A 26,967-nucleotide genomic window follows, 5' to 3' on the forward strand; every position below is an offset into this window, starting at 1 on the left:
TACAATTTTTTTTAGCAAATCGCATTGAATAAAATTAAAAACTCGCTCATTTTTTTCATTTTTTTTTAAATACATCCTCATTCCTCTTCTAAAAAAAAATCCTCCTTGCCTAAATAATAAATTACATTACAATTAAGACATAATATTGATTGATTTTTTCTTTTAATAATATAATGTAGAATAATTATTATTTTATAATAGAAACTTTTACAATAAAACTTTCTTTTTTTTTTGCTTCCGGCAAAATAATTTCGTTCGACTAAACTTTCCGGAAGTTTTCATTTTTTCCAACATTCAAAAAACTATTTTTTTTTATTTATATTGAAGAGAATTAATTCATAGATTTTCTCAGTTTTTCATTAAATAAAATAATTTGTTCATTCACTTTTCTTTTATATAATATGTAATAAAAATCATCCCTTGTTTTCCTCGGCAGTTTTCCAACAAAGAAAAATATTATTCTCTATTTTCCCCCCTCATCAAAGGCACACGAATCATTTATCTTCTTATCACGTTTCCCAATAAAGATTTTTTCCTCTTCTTCCTTTCGCTCCCTCCCATAAAAATTCCTTAAATAGAATAATTAATTTAAAAAAAATGAAATTACTAAACGTTCACTACAAAATTAAAAAAAAAAAGATTTCTAAAGAGAAAGTTTGAAAAAAAAGTAGCACCAATTCCGATTTTTTATGTTCATCCTTTTCTTATCGCAAAGAAAAAGAATCCCATCCCAAAATTATTTTGTAATTAAAAAAAATTATATAAAGAAGTTTTCAGTCCCTTCCCACGAAATAGAAGGTCATTTGTCATACGTAGACGGGTCCTAGGTCATCATTCCCATCAACGGCAATTTTGGTGTTGTTATCATCAAAGAATCTCCGGAAGGTGAACTCAAAGAACCCATGGAAGGGCTTCCCGGTGTCCGAGAACTCATCACTCCGTCCCGAATCGAGGGAACTATTCCGCAGCTTCCCCGGGTCGACTGGATCGAAGTTCGACGTGTCCGTGGGATGCTCAATCTTCGGAATATACGGGGCAGGTTGCTCACGGAGATTTTTGCTGAAATCAATCGACTTGAAGAACGGATGTGCCTTCACTTCATCCGCATTTTTGCCCAATCTCCGATCGGGCGATGAACACAGCTTCAGGATCATGTCGGCAGATTCACGTGAAAGTTTCGCCTGTGGTGGGATATGCAGTGTTGTCTCCCAGTTAATAACCTTTACAGAAAGAAGGAAAAAACAAATGTTTAAAACTTTTAATCTCATCTCACAGAGCTTCCTTTCTCTCTCTCTCACCTTGTGCTGCGTCTCACCGGGCGTATTAGCCAGGAAAGGTGGCTGCCCAACGAGCATTTCATACAGAATAACACCAACACTCCACCAGTCACACAGTTGAGTATATCCGCTCCTTTCCAGTACTTCCGGGGCGATGTAATTTGGTGTACCGACTAGGGAATGTGCTAAGCCACGCTGATGGGCTCGTTGTCGTCTACAAAAACCCCCAAAATACAAAGAATTCTTATTCACAAAGAATCCTCATTAATAAGAAAAAATCATTAAACTCACCGTTCAAGCACAGAAGGTCTCGTTACTTCTCCATTATCATCCCATGGCTCCATTGAGTCCTGTCTAGCGTGTTCTCCTGATGAATTGAGAAACAATTTTTGTTCAGAAAATTATTATTTTTGATCAGGAGAACTTTTTATTTAAATCAGGAAAAACAGAGAAATTAATTTTTGTTTTTTTTTTAAATTTAAATAAAGAGAAAAGAAATTGTCAAGAAAAATTAATTAAGGGCATTCTTCTATTTTTTTTAATTCAAATAAACTTTGCAGTAAAGCTCCACCAAAAATATTGTCTAGTTTGAAGCAGGGACGTAGTCAGGGAGTATCGGAATATTTAAACATCTTCAGCAGACACTTCAGATTTTTCTTTAGATGAAAGGAAATTTTCTAAGCGAGAAAAAAAATCAGAAACGTCAAAGTTTGTAAAATAAAATGTCAAACGAGAGAAAATAAATTTGTCAGACGCTAAAACAAACGTCAAATGCAGTAAAAGAAGTGTCAGACGCTAAAATGAACGTCAAATATATCATAAAAGAGATTTCAAGCGTTGAAAAGATAGTCAAATGCAAGAAAAGAGACTTCTAATGTTGAAACAAACGTCTAACGTTAGAAAAACAACATATGATGATAAAACAAACATTAAACGTGAGAAAAAAATCATCAGACGTTGTAACAAACGTCAAATGCAATAAAAGAGGTTTCCAACGTTGACACGAACGTTTAACGTTAGGAAATCAACGACCCATTAACGATTAATGAAAAACAAATATTAAACGTAAGAAAAAAGTCGTCAGATGCTAAAAAAAACGGCAAACTTAATAGAAGAAGTGTTAAACGTCAAAACAAATGTCAAATATTTAATAAGAAATGTCAAACGTCTTTTAATTACAACTAAAACCGTCTTGCTGACGATTCAATAAATACGAAGAAGAATTAAAAGTTCTGATTGGTTGATAAACTCAAACTGAATGTTCATTGGTCAAATCACCTCCAAGTTTTTTTTTAACTTGAAGTTTAAATGCAAAGTTGATTTGAATAGACTACTAATCAAAAATTCAACAAACTTTTCATTTTTTGAATATTTTTTAAAAAAATTCGTGAAGTTTGAAATTCCCCTCCTTTTAAATCTTTCTTCAACTCTTTGCATTCTCTACGACATTTCGAGGATATTTACCCCCTTCTGCAGGTATTTAACAAAAATAAATAAATTTGACAAACTTACCATTTTTCTGATAATACTTGGAGTCATGCGTCCACCGGAATCCTGTGCACAATCCAAAATCTGTTAATTTTATATGTCCATCCCTATCGATGAGAATATTGTCTGGTTTTATGTCCCTGTGTGAAGAAGATCAAGAACTTTAACACCTGCTCTTCCAATTAACAAAATCCTCCTTGACAAATTTACCTGTGAATGAATCCCATTTTGTGGACACTCTCCACGGCGCACGTGAGCTCAGCAATGTAGAAACGTGCCAGGGGTTCCTCGAAGATCTCCTTTTTGATCAGCAACGACATCAAGTCACCACCTAGAAGGAATTTTTATTTAGAATTCTTCTTGAATTCCTTGCAAATTCTCCACGACTTACCTGGAATATAGTCCATGACAAAGTAGAGATTATCCTCATCCTGAAAGCTGTAGTAGAGCTTCACGACCCAATCGTTGTCAGCCTCAGCTAGGATATCCCTTTCTGCCTTTACGTGCGCCACTTGATTCCTCTTGAGTACATCCGCCTTCCGCAGGGTCTTCATGGCGTACAGATGATTCGTTGCATCAATTTTCCGCACCAGACTCACCTCACCAAAAGCCCCAACACCAATATCCTTAATCTTGAGGAACATTGACTTATCCATCTTTGCCCTCTTCAACCGGATATAGTTGGATTCCTTCTGGCACAGCATCTTCCGCATTTGAGTCTGACTCTGCGTCGTTAGGCCCATTTTCAGCATCTCACGCTCAAGTTGATTCCGCCTATAGAGGCGTGCCTTGTAGGATTTCAGCACATTCTCAATGTGTTGCTCCATGAAGAATTTAAAAGCTTGCGGTGAGTAGTGCCGTATCCGGAATTCCTTCCTCTCAGCCTCCTTCTCCTTGGAAACATTCTTTCGCACAGGAATCGGGCTGTGGTGCTTGATCTTCTTGCACGGGCCACTCTCACCTGCACCACGTGTCGATGCAGTACCCGCTGTGGGGGCAGCACCACCCTTCTTCTCAATCCCATTAACTTTAGCCACACTACTCGATGCCGTGGGCGGGAGTGGGGGTGTTGTGGTGAGATTCCCATTCTTGAGACTCGTCGGGGATTCTCCGGGGGAATTTCCATTCGTCGTACGTGCATTTGTGGCATTGGAGTTCGTATAGGGCGGAGGTGGTGGCATATTGCGGGATTGTTGCCCCGCCAGCAGGGCTTGCATGGTGCTGGCATACGATGGGGGCTCCGTCGTGGGGACAACGGGTTGCGGTGTAACGTTCCCATTGACAACTGCGGGTGGTGTTGAGGGTGCCGACACGGGTGGCTTGGACGTCGGGACGGGTGATGGGGTCGTGGCCTGAGATTTCTGATGAATACTGGACGCATACGAGGGTGGTGCCACCGTTGTAGCAATGCATGGCGTTGTAGGAGCCGCTGGGGCAATTGCCGTCTGCAGGACGGGCTTTTGCACCTGCGTTGACTTCACCGATTGCATGATAATCGGTGGTTGGGTCTTCGTTTGACGAGCACCCCATGCGGGTAGGGGGATGGGTCGGGCCATAGCAGCCGGGTGTGGAGGCGTCACTGCCGCCTTCAATGAAAAATCATTCCGGACATGATTTTTTTTTATTCAATTAAATGTTTTCCAAGTTTCCGGAAACATTGAAAAGTGTCCGGGAATATTAAAAAAAAATTTCAAGGGGCAATAATGAGAAACCAGAAGCTTTGAAAAGGATTCCAGGTTACTTGAAAAACTCTTAAGAACACTGGAAGACATTCAGGAGCATTAAAGTTCCATTGGGAAGCCTTGAAAGCTTATAAGGATCATTTTAAAAAAATTTGTGACGCATTAGAAGCTTTCTGGCGCTTTATTAAGCTTCCAGAAGCATTGAAAAGCATCCGGGAGTATTGAAAAAAATCGTATGAGCAATAAAGAGAATCCAGCAGCTTTGAAAAGCTTCCAGAATACTTGAAAAGCTTTTGGGAGCACTGAAAAACTTTCAAAGGGGCCTTCAAAACCAATACAAAACTTTGTGAGAATTCAAACCTTTTCAAAAACATTTTAAAGCTTCAAGGAGTCTTGAAAAGCCTTCAGGAAGGAGTAAAAAGAATCCAGAAGCTTTGAAAAGCTTCTAAGAAAATTGAATAACTTTCAGGAGCATTAAAAAATATTTTGTGAGCATTAGAAAGCTTCTTGGAGCACAAATAAGCTTCCAGAAGCATTAAAAACTTTCCATGTATATAAAGTAAAATATTCCTGGGGCTTTAAAAAGTGTCCAAAAGCAATAAAAAGCTTCCAGGATCATTGAAAAACTCCTAGGAACATTGACTTAATGGCTAGACTTCAAGGAACCTTAAAAAGCTTCAACGGGCGTTGAAAAACTTTCAGAAATATTGAAAAGCAAACAGAAGAACTAAAAAACTTCCAGAAGCATTCAAACATTTCCAGGGACATTTAAAAGCTTCTGGAAGCAATGAAAAAGTTTCCAGGAGCACTAACAGGCTTCAATGAGGATTAAAAAGCTACTTGGAAACCCTCAAAATCTACCCGAAGCATTCAAATCTTTTCCTGTAACATTTAAAAGCTTCCAAGAGCTTTGGAAAATTTCTAGGAGTTTTTAATAGATTCTGTTACAATTGAAGATTTATTTATTTGCCACAATTGAATTTTGTACAGCGGTGGCCGGGGCGGTGTGGCTGGAGATGTTTTCTCCGTCGCTGACGGTAGCCAAAAGAGGCAGAGTTTTCGCTGCCAGAGCCCAAGAGCTCTTTCTTTCTCCTCATTTAGGCGCTCTCAGCGCCTCTCGTTGGGAATAGCCAACAATTCTGAGAGAATTAAAGAGCTTCCAAAAGCAAAAAAAACTTCCAGGGGCATTAAAAAAAATTTAAAAAAATCTTCCAGAATTCCCAAAAAAAAAATCCCAAAAAATAATCTCATATAATCACAAATACAAGAAATCACATTAGAATAAATTATTTTGAGCATTTTTCAGCTTTCTTTTCAACTTCCGGAAGTCAAAAAACCCAATAAAATGGAAGAAATCAAGAAAAATCTTTACCTGAGAGACAGTGATGGGACTAGGAGATCCCGCCGATGTGGCCGAATAAATACCAGAGCTGGGGCTTTTGCGATAATCCGTCGTCGTGCTGGACTGCGTTGGGCTCTGACGACTCTGGATGGATGCTGTGTAGCTGGGTGGTGGTGGAGGTGCCCCAGCTGAAATGATGGGATACGGTGGTGGTGGCTCTCCGGAATTCCCACCACTCTGATACAGGCTCAACGCTTGCATCTGCTGCGACAGTTGCTGCTGCGCCTGTGGCCCATTTTGCACAATCATCGGCTGTCGCGGATGTGTCCCAACCGCACTCACGGGTGACGTTCCACGTGCCGGACTCTGCGATGGGAGTGGCACAGAACGCGCTGTGGGGTTCGTCGCGGGGCTCATACGCTTAAAGAGCTGCTGGAAATTCGTCACAGGCACCGGGGGTGGCGTCGGCGGTGTCGACGAGCACCGCGGCGGCGGCAATGGGGGTGCATCACTGAAACTCGATGGACACGGCGACGGGGAGTACTGCCCGGTGCTGGCACGACTTGGGATAATTTGCTGATGCGAATGGGGGCTATCGGACCGGGAACTTCCTGCCCCTGAATCGAGAGCTGGACTATTGCGATTGTACTGCAATGCCTGACTGAGCTCACGCTCAATGCTGTGCTTTCGCATGAGCTTCGTGGCCAGGGCTGCTGGCACCTTGGACGGTGGTGGTGCACTGTGGCCATTAATTGGTGATTCGGGGGATGATGTGGGTTTTGTTGCGGCAAAAAGGAGCCCATCGGGACGTCCTGAGGCCTGTTTTAACGCATTTACTGCTTGATCCTGCAAGCAATTGATTCAATAAACTTAATTTAGAAAATTTCTATTTATTGATTTTTTTTAAATTTTTTTTTACAATAAATCTCCTAAAAACCCAGCTAAAAGATAAATGAGCGCAACTTTATAATTTTCCAGCGACGTTTTAGGGTTTTTTTTTTAATTGACAGAAACCTTCAATAAAAAATAATTTAAATATTTTTCCACTTATTTTTCCTCCATCAAGATCAATTTAATTAATTCTTTAAATCCATCCCCTTCTACTTTTCATAATTTAATCCCCCATCAATTGATCATAAAATGTTGGAAGCTTTCAAAGAAGAAAAATACGGCAGGTAAGCATAAGATCGCTTCTCGCGCGTCCTTCACGCATGTTTTGTTCTCCGGTGAAGTTTCCTTGGGCGGATGGTGTGAAGAATGTTGCATTCTCTGAATTCTTCACATCCACACCTCGCCTGTTTGTGTCCCCCCAGCTAGCCTCTTGTGGCTGTGGCTCCTGTGGCTGCTACGGGGATCCACAGTAGCGCCACCAGACAGTCCCAATTCGTGGCTCTTTCAGTTTTTGCCGTGACCGAAATTGGCGGCCACAGGGGACCCACGAATGGTTGCAAATTGTGACCATGCAGAATTCAATGAATCTTGAAAATCGTATTTCACGTATTTAACACCAATTTAATGTAACAGAAACTTTATAATTTCAAATAGAGATTACTTAAAAATCGATATCAATCGGAAAAGTATAGAATTTTAAGAGAATTAAACATTTTTGTAAAAACGGCCACGAGAGGGTCCCAGAGCAGCCACAGCGGGGACGAGACGTTTACAATTTATGTGGAATATTAGCAGTTTTTTAGCTTTTTCTTGAAAATAAAATATCTGGGCATCTTTAGTATGTTGATAACAACTGATAAATATCATTTTATTTAAAATATAAAGAAAAAAATTTTTTTTTAATCAGCCACAAATGTATAGTCACAGGGGGTCCCCTTTTTTTTGGTTCGTGGCCGCCCTGTGGCTCCTACTTTGGGAAATTTCCCAAAATAATTTTTTGAGCCACCACCGCGGCGCTAGTTATGTTGAGATATTTCTGTGTGAAAGAGAAGCACGTAAACGTCATATTCCTATACTCTTCTTACACATTAGAGAAGATTACTTGGTGACAGACCCAAAACGCATTAGGGAGACAAGGATAGAAAAGTGAAAGAAATATATATCCGCAAGCGGTGCGCGACCCACGTGGACGGCCACTACGCGGTCACCACACGGCCACAGCGATCCTAAGAAGTGCATGACGTCACAGCGATGCTTCTCACTCACAAGATCAATGATTCTCCGGGAGATCAATGCCAAATGAGTTTAAAATAAAAATATTAGAAATAAAATATTTTTATATTTTTGAATAAAAATATGCTTTTACATTAATTTAAATAATTAAAAATTATCCGAAGATACTTTATTAAATTTTTCGCGTTTTTAATTCCATTTTATCAATGCTCTCACTAATTACTAATTATATTTTTTGTGATCGTTCAAACCAAAAATCATAGTTATTCATTTTTTTGTCAGAAAATAAATTATTTTTAAAAAATATAAACCACTATATCGATATTTGAGTACGTTCAAGAGAGAAAATAATGTTTTACCGCACCTGCTAAATATCACGTTAAACAGAATTTTCAATCTTAATCTTAGGTATGAATTTAGGTAAAAATTTTGACACAAATATTACTGTAAGTATTTTCCTTTAGTTGAGACAATTGCAGGTAATAAATGGGTTTTTTATGGTATTGTACTGCCGAAAGGCTTAGTAAGGAAAACTAAAAGATAATGCTCCAGGTAGCAATTCGAGCAGCACTTGGGCATCAATGCATATGTTAATATTGGAAATACCCAAATGTTTTGCAAAAAAACTCTTAAACTTTCCAGTAAAATATAAGAATTCATTTTGTTTGCAGGAAATTCATATTATTTAAAGTCTCGAAAACAGCGTATTTTCAGTTTTTAGTCTTTGCAATAGCTATCTATTTTACATAAGCCTGCGAGAATAATGTTGGTAATGGTTCCCTATTAAGCCCATATGAAGCACGTGGAAAAATATCATTACAAATAATCTCATTTTCTTTATAATCCTGGACATTTATTGGCATAAAACAATGTCAGGACCCTTCAAAAAGGGTTTAGTTTAGGTTTTGATCAATTTTTTGCAATTTTATTATTTTACCCCAAAAATCATCAATTTTAATTCATTTAATTAATAAAATTACATTAAGGACCCGCATTTTGAGATTATTCATTAAATTTCAAGACGTAAAGTGGATATCGCATTTATTTCTGAATGGTTGATACCCCGAAAATCTGATTACAAAGTTATGATAATTCTTTGACATATTATTGTATATTTCATGAGAGAATATACCATCGCCATGCCCTCTATGTATGTTGTAGAAATATATTTTGAAAGAATATTTTTGGGATATTTTTGTGGGAAATTTTTTTGGATGCTTGCGCCGTAGCCACGAGCCATCCACAGAGGGGACGTCACAGTGACCGGTCACGATTTATTCCCCATTTGTATGTCACCTGACCGTGTGGTGGCTGTCTGGTGGCGCCACAGGGGCCACCCATGACCGCCACGGACCGCGTGGTGGCTGCTGAAGGTGTGCTGGGCCCCGTAGGCATTGATCATCATCTCTCTTATGCTATTTGTTGGCTATTAAGATGTATTTTTTCCACCTTCTTTTGCTCCATTTTATCACAAATGAATTCTTCCACATACCACCCCTACCCTTCGTCTTACGCGTGTGCATGATCCTCTCCCCTTCCTCCCTCGCCTTGCAATTGCTGTATTTGGTCGCTGCGTGGTGTGTTGTCAAGTAAAGGAAGACAACTTCCAAATACAAAAAAAGAATCCATGAGAGACGCACTCTCTCTCTCGCACGGTAATTGCGCCTCTTTGAGATGCCTTTTAGTGCAATCTCACACCGATTTGAAAAATAAAAAGAAAACAAATTGCTCCCCCTAAAAACAAGGCAAAGAAGAAGAACCTTCTTCTGCACCACCAGACAACGTCCACATAGGAATCTTTCGCGCGCTCTTTTTCCCCTTTTTCGTTATTTTTGTTGTTGTTGTTATTCGTGATGCCTCCTTCTTTTTTTTTAAAAGTCATTTGCTGGAGTTTCCAACATATACACTACCCTCAAAAAATTTCCGGACATACAAAAATTGCGTTTTTTTAGGTAAGTTTCAAGATGTCCCATTTTTTGATCAGAAAATTTTGCCAATATATTCCGTTTGGAGCAGAAAATTTTTCAATTTGAAGAGGAATGTTTCATTTTGTCAGAAAAATCTGCCATTTTGATCAGGAAAATATGATATTCGATAAGTTTGATAAGCTATATGTCAGGATAATTAGCAATTGAACAGTGAAACGGGTTCATGATCTGAAGAATATTCCGTTTTGGTCATGAAAAACAAGAAACAAATCAGGAAAATAAAACTTTGGGCACGAAAATATGACAAAATGATCATGTAAATATGCTGTCACTGTTCAGTTCTTATTTAACCTGATTTATAGCTTATTATCCTGATCAAATGTCATATTTTCCTGATCAATATGACAGATTTTTTTTTTTGACAAAATGGAACATTCCTCTTCGAAATGAAACATTTTTCTAACCAAAACGGAATATTCTTCTGATTAAAAACAGAATTTTCTGATCAAAAGATTCGATCTAATTTCAAAGTGCATTCATTTGAATCTGAGTTGTTCAAATCGGTCAACCACAGGCTAAGATACAGCCAAAAGTATATTTTTTCACTATGGTTCACTACAATTGCTGCCACGACCGAACCGCTTGACCGATTTTCAAAAATTTATCAGATTTGAAAAGATAATTAAATTACCTTTCCAACAATAGTCTATCTGTCAAAATCGGTGCACTAGCAGCCGAGATGCTAGAGGTCAAAGTGAAAAATTGTAAAATTTTGAAAAAAGTATCTTCCATCTAGGTTTACTAAAATGGCTGCCAAGAAATAACGAGTTAACCGATTTTCAAAAATTTAACAGTTTTGCAAAGGTGAGAAATGTACCTTTCTAAAATTAATAAATTTTTGAAAATTGGTTTACCACAGCCGCAGATCTAGCTACGTGAAATTTGCCTTCAAAAATACCCCATTTTTGCTTGCCCGGAAACCTTTTGAGAGTAGTGTATATATACATATATCCTAGGTATATATGTACATTGGGATGCAACCAGTTTTTCATAGTTAGTATATATACCTACATATGTATGTTGTTTATGTAGGTAGGTAGGTATGTTTGGATGGAAGCACACCGCGCGAGAATTCCTCCAGCAATCCTCGCGCGTCATCCCATTTGGGATCGTCGTCCATTGGATTTTTCTTTTCTTCTTCTTCTCCTTCTCACTCTCTTGCAATTCACAAGAGAATCTCTTTCTTCTTCCTTCACCCCTTCTCATTCACATTGCTTCACCGCCCCCCATTCCCTGCAATCTTCTACTTCTCGTGACTTTTTATACCAACATTACATATTTTCCACTATATTTCACCTTGATTCTTTTTTATCATCTCGCTTTCTTGTTTCTCCTTCTTGTTCTTTTTTATTTTATTTTTATCTTCTCTCCTTCGACTATTTTTGTTGTGTGCATTTTTATTTTATTTTATTTTATTACAAAAATTCTTTACGCTTTGCCTCTCCATTTGTATACGTATATGTGGTGTGTTCCTCCTTGGATCAGCCACATTTTTGTGGTGCTCTGATGCTTTTTTTTTTTGCGTTGCTGCTGCTGCTTCTCTTTTCGCGCGTGAAGAATTGCAAGATCACACGGGGGGGACACACATTGGACATTATAAACATGTTGTGTGTGAAGGACGCAATGCTGGCTGGCTTTATATGTAGTTCTTGTGGGCCATCATGCAAGAAAATAAGGGATTGACCGCTTCTCTATATTTATTTGTTGTGTTGTTCTCTCTTTTAAATACTTTGCGCGCCAAAAAAACTCCATAAGATGATCGTCCTTTTGAATGACGCGACGATCATTCTTTGCCCACAAAATCTTCATCCCACGATTTCTTTAATCTTTATATCACAAATGAAGGATCAAAGAAAAAAAAAACATTTCTTACTATAGAAAGATTTGCAAGATCGCACGATCACCATGTGAAGAAAATCATTATCTATTTGAACTTTCTTGTTTTATTCCGCACCAATCTCCTTTTTTTTGCGTTTATGTTGTTCCTCTTTCGTGTCACATCTCACCGTTTACCATGTCTCCCCTCTGTGATAATGGCTGGCTGGCTTAGCTGCAGTACCACCATTAAGCAATGAGAAAAGTCCCCCCTTTTAGCCCCATTTAGCGCAATATTTTTCCCTTTTATTTTTGCAAACTAAACACGGCGCCCCCTTCCCGCGAGATCGTTGATGTCGTGCGAGCTTCCATGTGTCGCATGTAAAGCATATTATTATATCTGTAAATATTATAGGTAGTTGTCAAGGTAGAGAGAAGTTGATAGTCCATGGCGCCATTTCACATTCCATACCAACAAACAACAACACTAAAAGTCAGTCTCTCCTCTCTTACATGAGATCCAACTCTAAAGCACAAGAGCTGCACATTGCGCGCACACACCATAAGACCCAAAGAAGGTACCACTCAGCATTGAATATTAGGAGGAGCTTTTGGCAAAAGAAAAACTAATTCTCATCTTCTTTAAGAATATTGTTTTAGTGCGAATTTTCGATTGAAATTGATCTTGATCATTTAAGTGTCCAAATATTCAATTTTCGTATTTGATTTAAGAAATATTTTGAATCTGAACCCTTAAAAATTATTTAAAATAGAATTTACTACTTACAAAAACAAAACAAATTTACAAATCTTCATAATAGCGAAAGAACTTCGTAAAAAAAACGACCGTAATTGTCAAAATTAAATTAATAAAATTACAAACTAAAAAAAAAAAAGAATAAATAACCTCCCATCTGCCGAAGTATTTTCTTTCAGTTATTCAAAATATTACATTGCGATCGTCATTGATCTTCATCTTGATCGTCTTGATCGCGATCTTGGCTGTTGAATTTTTTTTCTCTTAATTTTTTTTTCTTTTCAATATGATCCCGTTTGCGATAAACATGCGATCTTCGCACCCCAATGCACATTGATCGCTTGAATATCGTGTCAAAGAGCAAACACGTAGTCACGCAGAATTGAAATTGAATAAAAAACAACATCAACAAATTGATCCTTTTCGTGATGATCGCAATAAACTTACCTCACTGTAGCCGGCATTAATTAAATTAGTAAGTTGTTGACACATGAGAATTTCTCTCTCTCGTTCGGCCAAATTTTGATGATTTGTCACCTGTTGCTGGCCCAATTGTGGTGTAGTTGATCCATCTGTTGTCATCTGTGTTGTGTGCATTATAGATTGTGCGTGAGGCATGAGAAAAGAAAGTCATAATATGAGAAAAAGCAGATCAAGAACATAATCAACATCAATATAAACACATATATTTCTCAATGTATTTGAGATGGGTTTTGCAGTTGAGCACAGAAGAAGGAGGATTGAAGCACCAGCAACAAAAAATGATCGTATACGATCGCGATCTTCATATGATCTCTCAATGTCAATTGATTACATTTTATCTTCGTCTTATTGATACTTTGAAATGAGACTTGAGGGATATAATGGCTTTTAATCTGTGGAAAGAATCTCTGTTCGCTTTTTTTTCCCTATACTACCTACCTACCTATATGTATATTATTCCTCTTACATCTTCCTTCGCTTCTCCTCCACTATCATATCTTTTTCTTCTTCAGCATTTTTTTTTTCGTTGTTGTATACCTGGTCTCTGAAACACCTTTTACAGTAGCAAGAAATGTGCAATTATTTAAATTTCTCTCTCTCTCTCTCACTTCTCTCTATACATTAATGATACTGATCTTTGAGATTACATTTACCCGCATGAGAGAGATATTCTTTCATAAATTCACATTTGCAGTGAGATTCACATTTCTTATTTCTTCTTAGCCTTTTTTTCATACTCTCTTATCTTTAAAGTTAGGTACGTACAAGCAGAAAATTCCAAGACAGTATTTTTTCTTTTAAGATGAGAAATTCTGCAAAAGATCCGTCAATATGGATTGATCGATCATGTTTAACCTGCTGGCCGCCAAGACCTTGGAGCTTCCTTAGAGCGCCAAGGTGGGGTCGTTGAACGACCCCAAGAAGGAAGTCGATTTTCTCATAAACTATAAAACCGGGAACTGTCGGGTTACTACCTTTAGACTCCTTATATAGTCCTCTTGCCCCTTGCATCACAAATTCGCCACCCGGAAACACGCTGAAGAAGATATTAGGGAAAAACATTTTTCACTCATTTTTCACACTTTCTTCCTGAGAAATTTGCCACGAAGTTGACCGCAACTGCTATTTTTTTTCACTACTTCCCCACATTCCCATCACTTCCCGCACCGTGATAAATGGCAATATTTCTCGAATATTCTTTATTGTTTTGCACATTTATATGCCTCTAATTATGTTTTATGTTGTTTATGTTACTTATTCGCGATAATTCTGACACTGAGATGGTAAAGTGAGAAAGTAAACACAACCCTTCAACCCCCTTCAACCATATGATTTATGATGTGACTAACTTCATTCTAAGAAATTTTCCGCAGCATGGCCGTTACACCAATTTTTGAATTCCCTTCTTCTACATTTTCCTTAATAACTTTTCTTGTGGTGGACGGATTGAGCTGAAATTTTTACACAACCTCCTCAGATAACCAAGGAACTTATTTCCAAAAGATGGGAACGCTAACTTTTATATTTATTAAGTTATAGCACGAAATATAGGGCTGGGGTCGTTCAACGACCCCGCTTGGCGGCCTAGAGGTTAAGAGAATTTGTTGGATAGATTGCTAGAAATTTTGACTTCTCTAGACACACTAAACTTTGACTTTGAGAAACCTTTAAACGGATTAAAGAACCTTGAAGAACTTAATATTATTTTTTTTAGTCCGACTATTACTTAATTAAAAATTCGAAGAAAATCTTCTGGTTATGAAATGGTTAACAACAATCTCACTTGGTAAATGAAATCTTTACCAATTTGGTTTTACTTTTCTGCTATCATTCATTATTCCATCAAAATGTTTTACATAAGTTAACGGTGGGATTTCCTAACTTATTTTCTTATTAAAACATTAATAATGATAATATTATAAGATCAATGGTTTATCGTTATGTATATTGATTTATTAAACGAGAGGATTTCCCAGAAGTTATCTTCTTACCAAAACAATTCCTTTATGAAAGTGAACTACATTTGCATTGATAAGACATTCTTGTGGGTATAAATTCACGTAGAAATGAAAAGAAATTTTCAGTAATTCTTGATCGGTGATCTTATTTAGTCCATTTATTTAGTGAAATTTCATCAATACATACAAAATGTTAAAAATTGCAGTGTCTGTTATCCTCTGTCTTGGGATATTTATTGCATCGATCAATGCAGGTAAGATTCAAATCTTACAAGAAACAAAAATCTTTTTTTTTTTTAAGATTTAAGATTAATTCAATTACTTTCCATTTTCTTTAGATTGCAAATTGGATCTAAAAAGGAATCTTCCATCGGAAAAGATTCCCATTTATTTGATAAAACAGAACAATGATGATTTTTCTTTATTTGTCCCTGATGGACGTGAAACTACTTTTTACACAAATGAACGTCTTTATGCCTACTGTCCTGATATGCGAGCTAATCATGGGATAAGAGAAATCATTTGTGATGCACAAGGAAACTTTCCAATTAAATCCGTACAATGCAATGAGGAAATTCAACCTGAACTGTTGCAACTTCCAAAGACTTGCTATGAGAATTTTGGCAATGTCTGGAAGCTAGGGTTCTATATTCCCAGCAATGCTATATCATATAGTAAAACATTCTCAACTATGGTTAGCGTATGCTACCATCTTGATCTCTTTGAGACACTCTACACTTATCACACAATTAATGGCAAAGCTATTCAATGTAAGAACAATCATCTTAAAGATTTCTTTTTTCTTAAGACTTCTAATTCTAATATAATAATTTTATATCTGATATTTTTCAGACTCCATGAATCGTGTTAATCAACGTTTTTCAGGTGCAGGTATCCCAACGACTAATCTAACACCGAGAGTATCGAATTTAGACACAATCTATACACAACGGTATCAAAAGGATTTCTTCAAGACGCTCTACGGACAAAATCAGAACTATGTAACGGATAAAATCTACCTAACACGTGGCCATATGGCTCCAGCTGGAGACTTCATTTTCCACCCTCAGAAAAGGAGCACATTTTACCTTGCAAATGCTGCACCGCAGTTTAATACCGTAAATGCAGGTAATTGGGAAATCGTTGAAGATCTAACGCGAATTTTAGCTGCTAAACAAAATCGTCAAATTGGAGTCTTAACGGGAGTCCTTGAAGTACTAAAGCTGAAGAATCTCAACACAAATCTCGATGTTGTAGCAAGTTTATCTGATAAGAATCGTTTTCACGTGCCAAAGTACTACTTTAGAATACTTCTTGATGATACAACAAAATCTTCAATTGTTTTTGTCACACAAAACAACCCCTATTCAACTACACCAACTACCGTCTGTACCAACGTATGCAATGAAGCAGGATTCAGATATAGTCAATTTACGGACTACAATAAGGGCTACACAATTTGTTGTAAATTTGATGAATTTGTTAAAAGTATTTATTTTGTTGAACCGAAAAAATTCAAAACTCAATCATTCCCAAATCTTATTACAAATGTTTAAAGTTTCTTTTTTTTTAATTTATAATGCCTTACTAATTCTTATGCTTTGTAGTTAAAGAGGTTTAGTCTTGCATATATTTAACGATAAGTTTACCAGAATAATAAAGGTGTAACAGGTTCTTAAATAAAGACAGAAAACTCAATTTATTAATTTTTTCTTCAAATGCTTCTCTAATCCTTTAAATTTCCTAATTGTGTATTAATTTAGGTTCTGTGGCATTATTTTCAATATACTAATTTGAATATTTTAAATGTTTTTTTTTTGCTTACCTGCGATCCATTGTTGATATGGACAAATTTGCATAAATCTTTCCTTATTTGCTCCAGTGCATTCGTCGTGTACTCCGACAGTCGCGCCGATGACGGTGTCTTTCCGCCGGATGAATTCATTCCTAATGTTGAAGTTTGTCATATCACAAAAAGAAAAATTTATCCTTTGGATTTTTCTTCTTTTACTTCACCCACAACACAATTTAATTAAAAAAAATATCTCTTTTTTTCCTCCTTTTTCACTTAATAAATTGTTTAATTGGAGGACACACCACAAAAATTGTTTAGATAGCGAAATATTTTAAAACAACAACATTGAAAAAAAAACCTGTCCACTAATCACTGGGAGTTTTAGTTTAATTAAATTAATTGCAAGAGAAATATTCGAAATATTTCTCTCTCTGTCGTTTCCTTATCAAATTCCACGCATTACTCTTCAAAGGCACTTTTTACTCCCGCTCTTTCAATGCCAAATACCGCATAAATTCCACAGAGAGTAAGAGAGGAGAGAAAAAATATAAGACAGGCACTTTTTTTTGTTACTTCTTCACAGACAGAATCCTTTTCTTCGAGAGTTTGATCACCGAAGAGACCTCAAGTTGATCGTCTTCTTCATTCTTCGGAACTGCAATAGAGGAGAAGACGAAAAATGTGGTCAAAAGCAAAAAACACATAACACAGTGAAAGAAAAAAATAAACTAAAAAGGGGAAAAAATAGTGGAGAGACATTAGTAAAATTGTTTTTTAATGGAATTCCTGCACCTGTCCTTCTCTTCTTTTTTTTTCTCCACACACACACACTCCACCCTATATATTTTTTATTGCTCCTCTGTCTCTGTGTTTTCATCATTTCTTCTCTTCCTTAATAACCAATAAACCAATTATAATGCTCTCTTTTTGCTCGTGTTGCATTCTTCTATGTAGCTCTATACCAAAAACCACATAGTTTCAACCAAAAATTCTTTTAAAGCCCTTTCGGGGTTGAGGGAATTTTTCTATATAACCATTTCCTCCCCACAAAATTTCATCTTCTTCCTCTCATTTTTTATGAGTGTTTCTTCCTAAAAATTTGTCTTCAGAAAACTCTTTTGAAGGTTATTAAAATTGCATTTCAAGCTGAAAATTTCTTATAATCAAAGGCTTTTGAATTATTTATTTTTGTGTCTGATAATCAATAAAAAATAAATGATCAAAAAACATTTCCTTGATTGATTTTTGTTAATATCTCCTTATATCTATTCATCAAGAAAACTAGTGCTGTGGGCAGAATCACATGCCATCAATGCAAAAGTCTCGAGTTCGAATCCAATGCAAAAAAAAAATTTTTCCACCCTCTATTGCTTCGAAGTAATTTCGTTTTTGCTAAATTTCTTCATTTTGGGAACTAAAAGCAAATTTTCTTGCTTAAAACACAAGAACACCGACCTCTTAAGCCCACAAAATCACACTCTTCTTATCACACAGTACCAAATTCCTTCAATGTTATGTTCAAATCACAATGTTTCACTCCATTTCCCTATATGATTTACATTACTCTCTAAACCTCTCAAGACTCTCAATTACAATTTATGACACAACAGGAGGAACAAAAAAACGTGTCTTACCTCCAAAAAAAATGGTACAGTGTCATAAATAAAAATTTCTTACCCTTCATAAGAAGGAGAAAAAAGGTTCCAAGTTTGTCGCTCTTTTATCAAACCACGCGCGATAACTTTTTTTCCTTCTCTTTGTAGACTCTGTTTATACGCCATTCGGCGAATTCCACAGACAAAAAATCACGCGAGAATTCGGGTCTCTTCCATTACAATATTATGTGTATATTGGCAAGCGCGAATGTAAACAAAAATACACACAGAGATTAGATTTTCTTGCGAAATTCGACTTTATTATAATAGATGAGAAAATTCCAGTGAATTTTTTTTGCCCGTCTTGCCCACTTTACGATCAATTTGAAAATATTTATTATTTAAGAAAAAAAATTGCTTCGTAATTCAATCAGTAACAATTAAAAAATTAACACATAGCTCTGTGGAATTTTTTCTGTGTGATGAATACGTCATTGTAGTAAAATATTGGTGCAATGAGAAGAGAAGGAAAATACACTCATAAAAATAATTGAGCTCTATTGTCATTCACATTCCCTTTCAATCATTCCTTCCCCACTCAATATGCGAATTTTTGACAGATATCCTCTTTTTTGCATGTCCATTTGACGTGTGCGAAAGAGACACATATATGGGATTTTCTTGCGCAGAAAAGAGACAGCATAGGTGGATTAAAGAGAGGCATGAAAACTAGTGATCTGAGAGTGAGATAATGTGAGAAAATTTGCCTTTGAGGATCGTGTGTTTGGTACTCTCTCTCTCTCTCTCTTTGGCTGTTTGCGATCATGTAGTGAGGCTAAGGTGAAGATCTTTCCATATACTTACAAAAAAAAGTCTCGTGCGCACATTTTGTCTCTCTCTCTCTCTCTTTATTTGGGATGAATCTCTTTTGTGTTTGGTATTTTATCTCTCACGCATTTGGCATTCCAAGAGGAATTTTCAACAAAAAAAAAAAGAAAATCTCCCCTATACCCATCTTGCTCAAACCACCGCATGCACTTATTAAGAAAATCCCTCGATCCACCTCATTCTAGTACGATCACATCGTCCATCTCACTTCTACACTACTCTCGCCATTCTTTTCTATTTAATTCAAAAATGTGACTATACTCCCCCCCCCACCCCTACACCTCCGTCTTTCAACGAAAACTTAACCCACACACAAATCCACACTCTCATCAATTTTATACGCAAATAAATATAATATAAATTCCATAGCAGTGGAAAAAAGAAAAAAAAGAAGGTCTTCCTCTTCTTTTTTATTTTTTTTTAATATTGTATTTACAACACCCTCTCCCATCTCACTCGCACACCGTCAAATTCTTTTGATTCTCGTGAATTTTTTTGTTGTATATTCTTCACTTAACTATTTCGCTCCTTTTGAAAGATTTATTGAAATATTTTCGGTGTGAAAAGAGCATATTTTTTCCTCTTCTTCTTCGATATTTCTTCATGACTCCCCTCATCCGTGAGTCATTTTGAAAATAAAAACAGATACCACGAGAGAGGCGATAAGCTAATCAATAATGTTTTTTTTGTTCTTCATGTAGTAAGGTTAGAAAGAAATTCCACAAACTTGTTCGGTTTTTTTAAAGAACCGTGAGAGCTAACTTTTATTTCAATTCATTGAATTTTTGACATTCTGTGAAATTTAAATTTAAAGATAAATAACTTGTAAATAAATAAGAAGAAGAATTTGCATTGTAAAGAAGAGTCCTGATTGGCTGATTGATTCAGAGAAAGAATTATCATTGGCTATCCTTGGGCGGCGTGGCGTCCTTGCAAGGTTAATTTGAAGAGGTTTTCCAAGAATTTGTGGCAATTGTAAGATTTTTTAAAGAAAATTCTAGTTAGAATTCTAAATTATTATAGGTAAGTTCGCTAAGTTCTTAAACCACCTTTTTCAGTTTCTAAAATTCCTTGAGATCATTTTTAAAGCTATCAGAAGACTTTTAATGTTTTTTTTTAAGGATGTCTAATTTTCTAGCTAAAAAAAATCTAGGACTCCATTTTTTGTTAAAAAAAATCCCTCAAAATTTTGAAGTTAAAAATCTTTTGAAACTCATTGCAGAGGCTTTTACCCTCTACATATTATTTTTGTATTTAAAAATCTTAGAACTTTTTTAAAAAAATTAAAAGAATATCTGAAACTTTAAATATTTAATGATTTCATGAAAATTGTTTTTTTTAAATCTAGGAAAGTTTGTTTAGAGGTGTAAATATTCCAAACCATTATTCTTTAGAATAACAATTCCATTAAAGAATTTTTTCAAGGTCCAAAATTCCTAAAGATTTTTTTAAGAAAGAAAATTCTGAAACTAAAGAATTTAAAGGTTAAAAAATCCCAGAACTCCTTTAACAACTTCTTGAACTTTTGATACTTCTTAGAAAACTTAGAAAATTTCTCAAAATTCTCTTAAATGTTAGAAAATACCTGAAAGTCTTTTTTGAAGTTAGAAAGCTCCTGAGATTAATTTTTAAGATCAAAAAAAGAAGCCTTATGCCTCATGTTTTATAGGCTAAAAAGAAAGAAATTCTTGAGCCTCATTTTCTAAATTATTAAATTCCTTAAACTCATTTTTCATATTACCAAATGATCATCGTTAAACACATTTTTGCACCTCCCCCATTATTCTTGCACGTCTTCTTACATTGTTTTTCCTTCTAATGCGTGCGTGAAAACCCCCCCCATACAGGCACTCTCTCTCCGCACGTTCGTGTGTGGTGCTGACATATGGCAAACACATGGTTTTGTTGAAATATTCGATGGAATTCTATGCACGCGAGAGAGAGCACCGCACAAGGAAAGAAATAAAAGAAAAAAACGACATTTCATTTTCAATTGAGGAAAATTCAAATGTGATGAAATGCGTATAGAGAGTGATTCACACGACTATGTCAGACCATATAGCTAAAACACGGTGTGTTGGAATTTCACGGTGATTTCCCATTGAGAGAAAACTCGCTGGAAAAGTGTTGCTGTTTTTTTTTTTTTTGATTATTATTTAATAGCAAAAGAAATTTTTTGTGCCCAATAGAGCACAGACAGAAGAGAGAGAAAAAAAATCACAGTGCGGGAGTGAGATGGGAGGACGTACAACATAAAATATGTGTGCGTGAAATATTTTAGGAATTAATATTTGCCTTTTGCCTCATTCGCGCCCCAAAGTCCCCCACATTGGGGCAAGAGAGACAATACACTCGCTGTGAGAGAGAAATTTTTAACATATTTCTCATACATTGTCATGAAATTCTTTTTTTTTTTCTTATTTCAGCAAAGATCTCGCGATTCCTTTCCGCGCACTGAACTTTTTTTCCTCACAGTGCAAAAGAATTTTTCCAACTACACACCGTCGATGAAGATTTTTCTTTCGTGAAAATTCAACAATAAAAAAATGTTTCAGCAGGAAAATCTACAAGACAATTTTTCTTTTTGACTTTGAAAGTATGTTATGTAGGTTCAGAAGAAATATGTGAGAAAAATTCGTTTTTCTTGCGATTTTGCCAAAAATTCTCAAGGAATTCTCTCGTACTGACTTTTCATTTTTTTGCACTGACACAAAAGAAATTCTTCGTTTTTTAATTTATTTATTTTTTGAGTTTTAGATTTTTTTGTTAATTAAAAACAAAAAAAAATATTTTTAAAGTCTTTTTTAGTTAATATTGTTAATTTAAATGTAAATTTTCATTTCAATTTTAATTAAATTAAAGTACATTAATTAGAAAAAAATGGGGCAAAAAGAATCATTATTTTTGTTGCTTTTTAAAGTTAAAATGAAATGAAGTAAAATTTAAAAATGAATTAATTATTATTATTATGAGTTTAGATTCTTCAGAATAGCCTCAAATATTAAGAAAAGAAAAAAATGTTTTAGGAAGCCTTTAAACTAGAAGTGATTCTTTTAACCCCATTGATTCCAACGAATACCAAATTAATCGGAAAAATAAAATGAGAATCCAAAAATAGCAAAAACTTTAAATTTTTGGATCTCTTTAAGATTTTTAAACGTTTAAACGGGTTCCCAACAATCATATAACGTCTTCCAACACCTTTTTACCCCACTGCTCTTAAATTATTTAAGAAATGAATAAAACAGAATACTGAAAGAGCCAGAGACCAAAATTCTACGTTCTTTTCATTGTTCTTTAATATTTGAAGCATTTCAACGTATTTTTCAAAGCATTAAGGGCCTTAAAAATAATAATGAACCATTTTACCCCTTCGTGTTTAAATCATTTTTTTTTTAATTTTTACTGAAAACATAAAGTCCAAAAACGATAACTATTTTACATGTTAGAATATTTTTTTTACAATAAAAATGAATTAACAGAGACATCTATATTTACTTCGCTAAAGAAGGACGTGAAGACTGAGAACAAAGGATCCTGGGGGAAGTTGTTCCGTACTACCACGTCTTGACATTTAATTGGTTAATATTTTTACAATTTTAAATCACTTCCACAAATTCAATTCAAATCTCAAAAGCAACTTATACTTTTCTATCGCAAATATTTTGTTTTCATCTCAAACGAAGAAGTGAAAAAAATCTTTATCTCCCGGTCAGTGAGACTGATGAATCATAAAAATTCTTTTTTAGCTGTTAGAGCTCGTAAAATTTTTGACACTTCCTCATATTCCAATTGATTGCAATTCTGCGGTCGTGCATTATACGAGAGAAGGAGGAAAGAAGGAGGAAAGAAGAAATAAAGAAGAAGATTTTGAGATGATCCATCGTTGTGCAAAAAGAAAAAAAATGTACGACCAAGTGAGAAAAATTCCTCATTTTTTCTTCTTCTTCTTCTTCTTAATGATTTATGAGACGAGCATTAAATGAAACAAGAAAATACATTCAATCCCCTCAAGATGGACAATGTAGCACGAAAATTTAAACATTACCCCGGTGTGGACCTCAATTTCGTGCACAGATAGACAAAAGGACGTCGTGATTTGCAAAATTTGTTGCGGAGGATAACACAAAATTGCGCATCCAAAGACAATGTAAATAAACATAAACGGGTGGCAAATTCCAAACAAAAATTTAAATCATTTTTTTTCTCCTCTTCATCGTGTGATAAATAAATAAATATTGAAAATTAATATCTGGATGATATCGCGTTTTTTTTCTCTCCTTCTCTCTCTTCAAAGGAATTTTTCACGCAATTATCATTCGGCGGTGTGTGTGTAAATATTTTAGAGGAATTTCACGTAGCACATTGTTTTTGGTATATTCATTTCTCATTGAAAAAATATTTTTCAGACATTTTTTTCTTCGTGTTTACCCCCATATATTGTGTGTGCGATAATTTGTGCAAATTTTTCGTGTACTCACGAGTTTGCAAAAAAATAAAGAAGAAAGAAGGTTGTCTGTTGAAGGAATTTTATTATTTTTTTTATTTTGGTTTCTTTTAAATCAGGATGAATTTTGTGATTTTTCTTAATATTATTTTGAGTAGATTTTAAAAAAGGAAAAAATTAGAATATTATTGGGGACCTTTCATGGGTGCATCACGAAAGCCCTCTAATACTTCTATTTGTTTTTTTCTCTATTTGTTTGAAACAAAAGAATAAAAATTGTAGTTTTTGTAAAAAGAAAATACATATTGGTTCAAAAGAAACATTTTTTCAATTAAAATTTGATCAAAAAAAATTTAAGACTGCCAACGATTTAATTTAATTAAATTCTTAACCTCTTAAAATTCTAATTCTAATTTAAGGAAATCAATTAGATTTTTTTGTTATTAAATTTCGTGCTAATTCGAAATTCTCAAAATTTCGTTATTTTTTGAATAATAATGATTGAACGAAGTTATGTGAAGAGATGACGTCATGTACGACGCCATGTTGAATTTTTTCTGCTCCTAAGTCATCAATTTCAAAGTATTAATAATTTTTTCTCAAGTTATATTGCACCGATTTTGATCAAATAAACTTCAAATGAATGAAGATTCTTTGAAGGATTTTTTAAGAAATAAAAAAAAATCACAGTTGGAATAAGATGGGTTAAACTGAGACTTTTTTTACGAAAATATTTTTTCTAGTTATTAAAATGAAAGAATTTCTTTTATTAGACTCTCATTAGAAGTATTGTTCTATGAAGATTTTTTTTTATTAAAAAAAATCTTGCAAAAAATAATGGAAGCTGCATTTGAAGCAGTCTCCCCTACAAACGAATTAAAGTAAAAATGATTAAATTGATACTTAATAAAAGAATTCCTTTTAATCTTGAAGAAAAATCCTCAAAGAACTAAAGGCTTAACCATCACGTTCTTTGGTTTTTAAGGACATAAAAAACAATAAAAAAATGATCAGAAATCAATTAATTTATTTAACCAAAAAACCACTAAAGATAATTTATTAAATAAACAACCCAAATAAATAAATTCATGTTTATTTCGACGGTCAAAAAAACAAGAATTTCTTCATTTTGTTCTTGATCCTTTTGGCATGGAATTTTGCTATTTAGAATTTTAAATTCTTTCGCGTTGAACATCACAGGAAATAGCCACGAAACTCCTCAATATTCTGGCAAATTCGCATTAATTTCCAACAAATGAATTTCACAGGAAAAAATCATTCAACGGCTGAATCATCTAAATTGACAATTATTCAATTAATTTCCATCATCAAAATCAAAGAAGAATCTTCACAAATATTCTTGCTGAATCTAACTGACCTCTAACTATTTAATTGTACTAGTAGGGAGGCCCTTTTCTTCCCTTCTTCGGCAGGAGGAAAAGGACTCCCTCACGCACATTTTTGGAGCATCTTTGTGGAGGAATTTAAAGCTCTTTGGCATTTCCACGCGTTTTTTTTGTTGATCTTTTCTGCATCTTTTTTTTCCTCAACGTGTGTTGTTAATCGGACGATTAAAGAGGCAACACACACACAGACTCTACCCGATGCGTTGGGGCTCGTTTTTTTCTTATCCAAATCTACAAGAGGAGAAGCACTCCAAAAAAAGAAGAGAAGTGACGAAAAAAAAAAGAGAATGGTACAGAAAATCATCTTATAGGCTGGTTGTGTATGGATAAAAATTGCAAAATGCTGCTCCTGGCACATTCCACACGGTGCGCGCGTATGGCCAAGAGATGAGAGAGAGATGAGGTTGAGGAGAAAAATTCCTCCGCAGCAAAACGAAGGAAATCAGCACGGACTGAAAGGCAACTAACCTTGTCTTCGTGTCAATGTGGGGACTTCTTGGAAAATCCACGCGTGTCAGCATGGGGAAAATGCACCTCCCTGGCGTCTCAGCGTACAAGCACAGCCAGCACAGCCAGCGAGAGATCTTCCAACAAGGAGTTTTAATAATTATTTCTAAAATTAGGCACACACTGTGCAAAAATTTCGCCTTGTTGATAAAAATCTCGCACTCTCTCTCGGCAAAAATCTTCCTGTGAGCTGCGTCGCGGTGCCCTCGCACAGGGAATCCCGACTGTGGGGATTTTTGTGGGTTTAAAAGAGCTCTGACACAATGTCCGGGAGGCTTCTTCGCTGCTTATCCGGAAACGTCACGAAGAAGGTTAAGCGAAGAATTCCAAATGGTGGTCACACTTTTTCTTCTCCTCCGTTCAATCACTTTCCAAATGCACTCTCCAGCACACTTCCAACTCCCGGGGATTCCTTCAATTTCAAAGGAGGCACAATCAATTTACACACTGTGGCCAGTAAGCCCTTCTCCGGGGGAAAAGAACGGAGCACTCACGGAAAAATTTTCCCTTCACGGGGGCGACTTGCGCTGTCAAAAATCACTTTTCCTCCGCATTTTTGCACACAACCACCGACAATTTGCACAAAAAGACCCTCACAATCGCTAATCCACAAGCTCCACAAGCCGCACTACACTGCCCCACGGGTGGCGGAGGCGCCCCAATTGCTTGCGAGACCAGGGAAATTCCTGGGTGAAGAAAAATTTTATTGAGAAACTTTTGTGGGTCTCCCTCTCTCTTTCGCTCTTGAAAAAATAATCACTCCGGGAGCCACTTTGTGCACTTTCCAGCAATGTACGGCACTTTGGGGCGTTCGTGGGGGCCCTTGTGTGGCACTTGGGGTACACTGAATGCAATTTTGAGGCACTTTTTGGCGAAAAATGCAACAACAACAAAGAAAGAATTTCAACTCTCTAAAAAATATTTCGTGCACATGGAGAAATTCCACTGGAGACTCTCACGATGTTTTCAAGGAATTTTCTTCCAATGCAACCATCAGCATTGTCACAAATGGTACAATTTTCTTCGAGCACCCCTATGGGACACTCTAATGCATGGTTAATGGAATGAAAATTCTAATGAGGAATTGAAATCTTTTTTTGGTCCTTTTGGTCCTTGAATGAATGTTTTTGAAACTTTGTTTTTGAATAAATTCCATGGTGAGGATCAATTTGTGTTAAAAAGGTTTTCTTTGACTTGTTTTCCCGTTAGAATGAAGAAAAATTCCAATAAGAATAATCTTCAGATTTTCCCGCCTTATTTTCTTTTGTGATTTTTCTCATTTTTCTCTTCCTACGTGCTACTGGCTCATCGAAGAATGCCTTCATTCAATCATTTGCATTATAAAAGAATTAATTAATTCATGATTATTCCTAGATTTAGCATAAAAAAATAATTTTTCCAAAGAAAATCTTATT

The 26,967-nt window shown here is 35.6% G+C and overlaps 2 protein-coding genes across 3 annotated transcripts; one reads left to right on the top strand and one right to left on the bottom strand.

Annotated features, from left to right (window-relative positions):
* Positions 1 to 281: 281 nt before the first annotated feature.
* On the bottom strand, positions 282 to 26,515 carry LOC129788142 (serine/threonine-protein kinase Warts). 2 transcript variants are annotated; one of them, XM_055824167.1, is made up of 11 exons: positions 26,047 to 26,506; positions 25,514 to 25,964; positions 16,740 to 17,364; positions 12,921 to 13,055; positions 5,820 to 6,635; positions 3,157 to 4,351; positions 2,976 to 3,096; positions 2,790 to 2,905; positions 1,569 to 1,644; positions 1,299 to 1,491; positions 282 to 1,220 (listed from the first exon to the last, which is right to left on the bottom strand). In XM_055824167.1, exons 3-11 carry the CDS (start codon positions 16,857 to 16,859, stop codon positions 807 to 809), a joined length of 3,186 nt encoding a protein of 1,061 aa, XP_055680142.1. In that variant the 5' UTR covers positions 16,860 to 17,364; positions 25,514 to 25,964; positions 26,047 to 26,506; the 3' UTR covers positions 282 to 806. The 2 variants fall into 2 exon arrangements, with proteins under 2 accessions (XP_055680142.1, XP_055680141.1); XM_055824166.1 differs by having other exon boundaries at positions 25,514 to 26,515.
* LOC129788145 (uncharacterized) lies at positions 14,945 to 16,612 on the top strand. Its single transcript, XM_055824172.1, has 3 exons — positions 14,945 to 15,168; positions 15,253 to 15,684; positions 15,767 to 16,612. The coding sequence occupies exons 1-3, from the start codon at positions 15,105 to 15,107 to the stop codon at positions 16,468 to 16,470; spliced, it is 1,200 nt and encodes a 399-aa protein (XP_055680147.1). The 5' UTR covers positions 14,945 to 15,104; the 3' UTR covers positions 16,471 to 16,612.
* Positions 26,516 to 26,967: the final 452 nt, after the last annotated feature.

Source organism: Lutzomyia longipalpis, chromosome 1, assembly GCF_024334085.1.
Source record: "Lutzomyia longipalpis isolate SR_M1_2022 chromosome 1, ASM2433408v1".
In the NCBI taxonomy this organism is placed as follows: Eukaryota; Metazoa; Arthropoda; class Insecta; order Diptera; family Psychodidae; genus Lutzomyia; species Lutzomyia longipalpis.